General features: G+C 40.6%; 1 protein-coding gene across 1 annotated transcript; it reads right to left on the bottom strand.

Moving 5' to 3' along the window:
• Nucleotides 1–217: 217 nt before the first annotated feature.
• dhx35 (DEAH-box helicase 35) lies at nt 218–7,682 on the bottom strand. Its single transcript, XM_063888957.1, has 21 exons — nt 7,614–7,682; nt 7,074–7,201; nt 6,868–6,960; nt 6,451–6,528; nt 6,226–6,330; nt 6,076–6,137; nt 5,872–5,941; nt 5,648–5,707; nt 5,092–5,204; nt 4,903–4,999; nt 4,573–4,731; nt 4,178–4,388; nt 3,855–3,979; nt 3,525–3,579; nt 3,177–3,367; nt 3,000–3,077; nt 2,736–2,865; nt 2,444–2,525; nt 2,259–2,330; nt 2,027–2,138; nt 218–1,882 (listed from the first exon to the last, which is right to left on the bottom strand). Exons 1-21 carry the CDS (start codon nt 7,651–7,653, stop codon nt 1,844–1,846), a joined length of 2,100 nt encoding a protein of 699 aa, XP_063745027.1. The 5' UTR covers nt 7,654–7,682; the 3' UTR covers nt 218–1,843.
• Nucleotides 7,683–8,270: the final 588 nt, after the last annotated feature.

The raw sequence follows: 8,270 nt of genomic DNA, 5'->3' as shown, positions 1-8,270 counted from the left end.
GAAACAACCATTTTAAATTTACACACTAATCAAAAGGGGAACTAATACATACAGACACTCATAAATGCTCTTTCACTCAATGATAATTTGAATCTTTTGAAGTGGTCACAGTGTGTAATACAACAGTGACATCTCCTGGCAAAATGGTACACTGACTAAAAGCACATTGTATGATTCATAAAAGTAGTTGGGTGACAAACAAAACATTAGCCAACAATGAGTGCATGACAATAAGGCTTTATTTGAGGATGTGAGGAAGAAATGGCAGGTGACAGTTTTTATCTCAGTGGTGAGCAATTACACAGGACTAAAGATTACAGCATACATACTCCGTATCAGCACAAACAAGGATAAACAAGTAAATCATTTTTATTTTCAATAAGTCCTACTAGGTGATCGTCAGTGTATAGTCTATCAGAGTACCATTTAACATGCAAAGGTACTTCATTTGTATGTCCATCTAATTTGAGTTGGCTTACCTATATACGGTACGGTGTGTTCTGTGGTTTGGTTACAGTTGCACTGAATCTACCTACAGTTATAACCTCAAGAACAAGATTCATCAAAAACCATGCAGGCAGAAGTAAACGTTCAGTGACAGTGACCTTATGGATTCATAAGCAAATGACAAACCTTTAACATACTGCTCACTGGTGGTTTCAGGGCCAAGAAATATAAAGTACAAATAAAACGTAAGCAGGAAATGTAGAACAGATGTTGTCAACATGGAATGGAATTCTCAAATAATTGGCCATTTTACTGAACAACTGGAAGATGATTTTGACAGTAACGGGACAAAATTACATTAAGATCTGTCTCGAAACTGAGACAAACTGTAAAAGGAAATGCAATTATTATGACCACAGAGATAGCTTGAATCAAATAAATGCTACCGTTTCATTGAGGCTCTGGATGGATGTCTGAATGCACTTTATGTCATCACAGGAACAAATGGCACTTCATTTTTAGTTTTGATTTCACAGCTTTGCATTAACAATGCTTGGGTATATTTACACATTCCATCTGAAAATGAAAAGTGAAGTAGTCTGAAAAATAAAAATTGGCACAGAGTGGTAACAAGGCCACTATGTATGGAAAACAAGGATCAAAAAGTAAAGCGGTCTTTTCACAGTATCATTAGTAGATGTCAAAGATAAAGAAATGCGTTTCCTTCTGCAGTAAATACCTGAAAGTATATATTACTACATTCTGTATGAAGGTGCAGAAAGTTAAGAAATCAAAAATAAATTGGAGATTAAGTGAACCAGTTAAAAACATAAAGGCACCCAGGCTTGGGGGAAGCAAATTAACCAGAAAAAAACTAAGTCATAAGTCTTTCAAAGGAAATCATCCTCACATACCATTGACTTTCCTCCTTTATCATGCAGCTGGAAAATACAGCGATTAAAAAAATAATGAAGCCAAGAACCAGGTGAGGTGAGCCTGTGTCACACGAGCCGTTTCCTGTACCTGAGCCTGCTCTGACTATGTACAAGTTGGAATTAAGTGAACTACTTGACTATATATGAAACAGTCTGGTCTCATCTTACATTCATCACCATTTACTCTATCACATATACACTACATGACTGCCAAAAAGCAAGGAAGATGCTTCCAAATGAAGTCACATTAATGTCAACTCAAAAACGTATCAACTTCATCCCATTCTAGCATGACCACATAGTGTGGAGGGGTTGTGCAGGTGGACATGGACAATCTGTTTATATTACAATCTTTATATACACAATGACATGGAGAGGGGCACAGTGGCAATTTGAAATTGTGTATCTCCTTTTATATCCATCAGTGTTTCAGTCTTTACATGACGAGAGGATGGTGAGATTCAGAGGACCCGGGACCTCTTGCTAGCCAGTGAACCATGCTAAAAGAGAGAAGGGACAGGTTATACTAACTCACAATAATAATATATCTTGGGCTCTAGACACAGTGCGATGGCTGTTTCAGAAGACGCACTAAAGTCACGTTCACAAATAAATCAAGATGGAAGGGGCTTTCTTTGACCTACCTTGGCCTGCTTGTAAAAGTGAGGGGCCAACTCAACCAACCAGGACGACTCCACAGCAGTCACGTCGCGCATGTAGTATTTTGCCGTCTGCACAACTTCATTGAAAACCACCCTGGAAAAGAAAACAAAGTAAAACACAAGTCTGAATGTGTGCACATTTTCTGCACACCATTAATGTCCAAAAATAAGGGAGCAAAGAAAGACAGTAACATTGCTGCAGAACTGTACTTACCATTTTGGAGGTTTCTCTCCATACAGCACCGAGTTGGGGTGGATGTGAAGCTCACGATCGTCTCGTAAAGTCCTGTGCAAGTGAATATGAGATTGAGTCATGTGATTTGTAAATGGATATAAAGTGAAAATATTCCTTTGCTTGGAAAAGTTGGACATTTTATAGATGGTAAAAGGAGCACTCACCGGTAGGAACCAGAATGGTGAATGCGTGCTGCATTGGAGAAAAACCCGAGAACAATGCACTTCAAGATCACATCGGGGTCACCTGTGCACAAGAAAGAAGCAAGGATTTGTTAAAATGTCCATTTTACTCATTTACGTGTGACAGTGAAGAAAAGGTGCACTTAACTAGCAAACGTTTGTATCATTTAGAAACCCCAGCTACTTTTGTAACATCATTAGAATATGACTTAGTTCTTAATATTTCACTGACACAATCCCACCTTACATAAAAAAATACATAACACAAACAAACCTTCACTTGAAGTCCGCGGCACCTTAAACTTGTTCATGAGACGCCGGAGCTGCTCTCGTACAGTCACAGCCCGCAGCAGACCTTTATAGTTGAGGAAATGTTCCTGACACCACTGGGAGCTCTTCTGGTGCTGCAGTAAAGATGAAAAAGTTTCATAGTTTGATTATAGTCAACCCTCATTCTGCTGAGTTCCCAAGTCCCAAGTGTTGTGAACACTGTCACTGATTGAGCTATACATTGTACATACACTCACACACACTATACCTTAATGAATGCTTCATACACATTCAGCATGGTGAGGTGGTCTCCCTCTGCAACTGCAAATTTTCTGTGCTCTCGAGCCTGCAGGGTGAGATAGCGGAAATTGGGTAATTGTTATGCTGACAAAGCATTTCGGCCAAATATACAACATGCTCATTTCGAAAGCCGGTTTTCACTTACGGCAGCTTTCTTCTGATTTGGCGGCACAACAAATATATTCTGAATCTGCATCATTGCTGCGATGGTAACAATCTCTTTGGAGCAGCCGAAGTTTCCTGACTCTAGGAGCATCTTGGCAAACATGGGGCTGAGAGGAAACTCTGCCATCCGCACACCCATGGGATCAGTCAAACGTCCGTAATGGTCAAGACCTGACAAAAGACACACAACTGGTTAAGATTCTGCATCATGTGCAAGGACACTTCAGCTTGTAGATGCTTGCCGACACAGAATTTTGAACACAAGTCTTGCAGTTGAAGGAAAGTTTCCCTTTATACTATACTGCCCTGCTGACCACTTGTTTCTTACCTCCGAGGGCGTAGAGCAGCTCCAGAGCCTGAACCATGGTCTGAGCTGGAGGAGGCTGCAAAATTATTGTTTGAAAAATGATAAGAATGTTAAGATTTACAATAACAATGTTTACTCTGAAAGACCAAATAAAATTAGAGAATGCCTTTACTTCTTGTCATTACATCTTGTACAGCAGGAACACACAATGACTGCATTCATTTTATGGTTCATATACATTATTCCCTGGAGGCCAGGGGCCATTCTTGCTAATTAAAATGCAAAGTACCATTCCTTTCACAGTGGGTGAACACATCACAGCCACCCTGTGGATGCAGAGAAGATACTCACAGAAAGGAAGCTGAACCGCAGCACGTTGTCAATGCCTAGCGCTTTCAGCTGCAGGATGACAGGGGCCAAATTTGTGCGCTGCATCTCTGGCACAGTAGAGGCAGGCAGTTTTTCAAAGTCCTCCTCTGAAGGAAGGAACGCAGGCAATAAGAAACACAGGGAGGGAAATGAAAAGTGACAGAAAAAAACAGGCAGAGAGGGCAGAAGGAGGGGAATGAAACTACAACACATTGCCTCAAATGCTAAATATGCATGATTCCTCGCACAGACGATATTCTACACCACTTTTTATCCTTCTTCTATTCCTGCAAACTCAAATATACCTGTGTAGAGCCTGAAGCACTTCCCGGGACGGTTTCGTCCGGCTCTCCCAGCCCTCTGGCTGGCGGAAGCCTTAGAGATTGGAGTTACCACCAAAGATTCAATGGCAGTGCTCGGGTTATACGCTCGCAGCTTGACAAAAGCACAGTCAATGACGAATACAACTCCATTTATGGTGATGGATGTCTCCGCTATGTTAGTGGCCACCACAACCTGGAAGAAACAAGAAAAGGAATAAATAAGTATTTTGCATGACACTATTACTTCAGCTATCGTCTCCTATGTCGACACCTATACTGTAAATGTAAATCAATGTGGCTGCTATTTCATAATTATAATGTAATTTTGGGGATTTTTTCTCTCTATTCAACACTTGAGAACAATTGCAAAAGTTCACCTTGCGAACAGTGGGCGGTGTCCTCTCAAAGACCTTCATCTGATCAGCGTAAGGTAAACCGGAGTACATGGGCAAAATCCTCAGGTGTTTCTTCATGCCGTATCGTGACAGAGACCTGGCCTGGTCCTGCAGAAGGGACACTACTTTCTCCACCTCTTCCTAAGGTGAAATATACAAATGGACAATAAAAAGAAGATAACTAAGACAAAGTAAAAAGACCGACAATACCAAAATATAGTAATAAAATAACAAATGGAATGCTTGTGTAATTATATGCCATCTTTACCTTTCTGTCAAATTAAGATTAAGCAGTTTTAAATTGCCACTTACCTGTCCGGTAAGAAAAGCTAGGACATCTCCGTCCTCCTCTGTCTCATGGATCTTCAGCACCGTCTCTACTGTGGCTTTCACGTAGTCTGGGACAGGACTAAGAACAGACAACAATCCCTTGAGAGTTAGAGGAATGAAATATACTAATGATAGATTTTTTCCTCTCATTGGTTTATGTGCGTTGACTACCTGACAGTGTAGAAGACGTCCACTGGAAAGGTGCGTCCCTCCACTGTCAGAATTCCACACGTGTCCTTGCTGGGATCCCCGGACTCGTTCAAATTGAAGAAGTCATGGAATTTCTTTAGAAAACAGTGATAACTACAGTTAGTAAAGGAAGCACTAATGAGGCATTTGTAGATCATGTTTGCAGTAAACATGTTTATATATTAAGTGAAAGTAAACATACTTTTAAATCAACTGATATTTTCCAAATGTTTTGCAGCAAAAATAAAATCAATGTACATCTTAGAAAAGTATGCAACTTACTACTGCAGTATAACTAAATAATGTGCATGTAGAGATCAAAGTCTTTTCAACCAGACAGTAGATGTCTGATATGGCAGTTTAGCTTTTTTTTTTTTAATGCTGAGCGCAGCCGTGGCCTGATTGTGTCAGTTCTTTCATCAGTGTATCGCAGATGTCAGTACAATGTGATCCGACCTGACATCAACTTTTCCCCGGTCTGTCTATGTTTCTGTTCTCGCTTATCATGCATATCTGCTCATCTTAATGATGCTGTCACCTTGGCATCCAGAGTGGCAGAGGCCACAATCACCCTCAGGTCTCGGCGCTTTTTCTGAATCTATAGAAGAATCAGGAGTGCACAAAACAGTGGGAACAGAAAAGTAGAATCAGGGTTAACATGTAAAACAACTTACAACCTTGTAGGATTATTTGTATGGTTACAAAGGTATACATGAAGTTCAATATTAAAGTTGGATTTTAGTAAGAATCAGCAGGAATTACCTTCTTTAGTAGACCAATGGCTATGTCTGTGTACAAAGTTCTCTCATGTGCTTCATCCAGCATCAACACACTAAAGATAACAGCACAATAAAAAAAGTTAGACACTTCAATAGAACGGTGCACCAGTGCCTTTTCTTCTATGACAAGATAAACTATGCGATTTGAAAAAAAAATTAACATAATATCTTATTTACAATCAATTACCTGTATTTCTTCAAAAGAGGATCAGTCATCATCTCTCGCACCAGCATGCCATCTGTAAGGAACTGAAAACAAACGCACAATTAAGTACTGAAATGAACCCAACAAGGGGACAGCTTGGGATGAAAGCTTCAAACATCTGGCAGGAATTACCTTAATCCTTGTGGCGTGGGGATCAGAGCAGTCATCAAAACGGATGGTGTATCCCACCTCATGTCCCACCAGGGCCCCTCGCTCCTCTGCCACACGATTAGCTACCTATCAGCAGGAAAGAGGGGGAAGTACAGTATTTGGCAAGTGTCTTTCAGTGGGAACTACATTTCTTGAAATGAAATGACATTGGCAAACAGCAACAGAGGACATCAGTAGAGGCTTTACAGAGATAGCAGCCACACGACGAGGCTGTGTCACTCCGATCACCTTCCCCTCCGTTGCCCAGCCAGCCTCCAGAAGGTACTGAAAGGGATCAGATGAAAAGAAAAGTTAGATAAAAAATGACGGAGGAAGCGAAAGAGAGAGACTGACGTTGCAAAGGAGCAGACTTTGCATACAATGGCTGATGTGGTCCAAAGCCTGCTAAAAAAAAGAGCCAACTAAGCATCAAGGTCATGTAATAACAGGGTGGGAGTAAAGCCACATGAAGTGTATCAATCCACTGCGGCAATTGTGTGCCTTTAGATATGTGACTTAAAAAGGGAATTGTGTTTTAGCTTAGGCTAATAAACAAAAGCTGGTGTAGTGGTGTCCAGCATTTCCACTGTTTAAATTAAACTCTGTTCATACTACTGCACTAACCTGGGGTAACTGCGTTGTTTTCCCACATCCTGTCTCACCAACTATGATGACAGTCTGGAAGCTCTCCACCAAGTATAAGATGTTGTTTCTGTGCTGAATAGGATACAATTAACACAGAGTTTATCACTGAAAGACACAATACACACAGTTCAACACATTTCACACACTAATGTTACATTCATGGATGTTCAGAGGAGATTTAAAACCTTGAAAACGGGGAGTTTCTGTCGTTGTTTCTCTATGGAGAGGGCTGTGTGCGGGTTGAAGATGATGGGGGAGCCTGTGGTCTCTGTGTTGAGCTCCCGCTCCTCCGAGATCCCCGGAGCCTCAGCCCCTGGGGCAGAGCAGATGGTGGAGGTAAAGATAAGATGTTTTATTTAAATGTGAGCAGAATGAGGCTTTCAGATGATGGCAGGGTTTAGTGCAAAGCCAATACTTAAACAAAATGACCTATTGGTGTTGAAAACCCCTTTTTTAATACCACGTCTGCAAGTAGCTATCGTTTATTTCTACTTTCCGCTCCATAGCCTGTGCGTTTTATTTTGGCAGGTTACATGGTTACTTTGATTCCGCAGAGCTATCGTTACCCGGGCTGAACTGAACTGACTGCAGAGATCACGCAGCTGCTGTGAAACGGCTAAAGACAAACCGAGACTCAATTAACTTTACAAGCCGCTATGCGACACTGAATACCAACCCGGGAAAATAAGAATAAATGCCAGATTAATTCTTTTTTGCGTACTTACCCGGCTTCCAAAATTTCATCGTGGAAAGGGGAGACGCCATCTTGGCTTTTACGTCACATGCTTTTTTCCCTTCTGCGTTGATGACGTCAGGACTCGGGCTTTCTGGTTAGATTTTATGAATGATGTATAAATGATGTCAATGCAGTTTAGTTCAAGTTAGACGAACAGCTTAGTTTATTCCAGCAGGTGCGAACAAAATGCAAATGCTGTTTGTACTAAGTAATAGGACATACATTTTAAACTGTTTTAATCAACTCAATTTAATCAAATGGGGAAACAAAAAAACTCAGCCTTAACAAAACATGGACAAAACTAAATCAAGCGGAAGAATCTTAATAATCTTAATTGGAATGGGCCTGCATTTTATGCATTTCTTGCCAACAGCTAGGAACAACAACTAAACTGGGCATATAGGACTAAAGAACGCAGGCCTATTATGGCTTTTATTCTCTGATGAATTGACTCATGTTTTTCTACTTCTCTTAAGCAGTGATGGAAAGTAGGCTACTATTAATTAAACATCATTATTTAGAGGTATATAGCCAACGTTTTATGCTACTTTTTTAATACTTTTTACTCCACTAAATTCATCTTGTTCACAGCTATAGTTTCTTCAAAGAACAGGGGTTTACCCACAAATCAAGTGGCCCGCTTACC

The sequence above is a fragment of the Eleginops maclovinus genome, chromosome 1 (genome assembly GCF_036324505.1).
Source record: "Eleginops maclovinus isolate JMC-PN-2008 ecotype Puerto Natales chromosome 1, JC_Emac_rtc_rv5, whole genome shotgun sequence".
Lineage (NCBI taxonomy): Eukaryota > Metazoa > Chordata > Actinopteri > Perciformes > Eleginopidae > Eleginops > Eleginops maclovinus.
The sequence above is the reverse complement of the archived record's forward strand: the minus strand, read 5'-3'. Positions and strand labels throughout refer to the sequence as shown.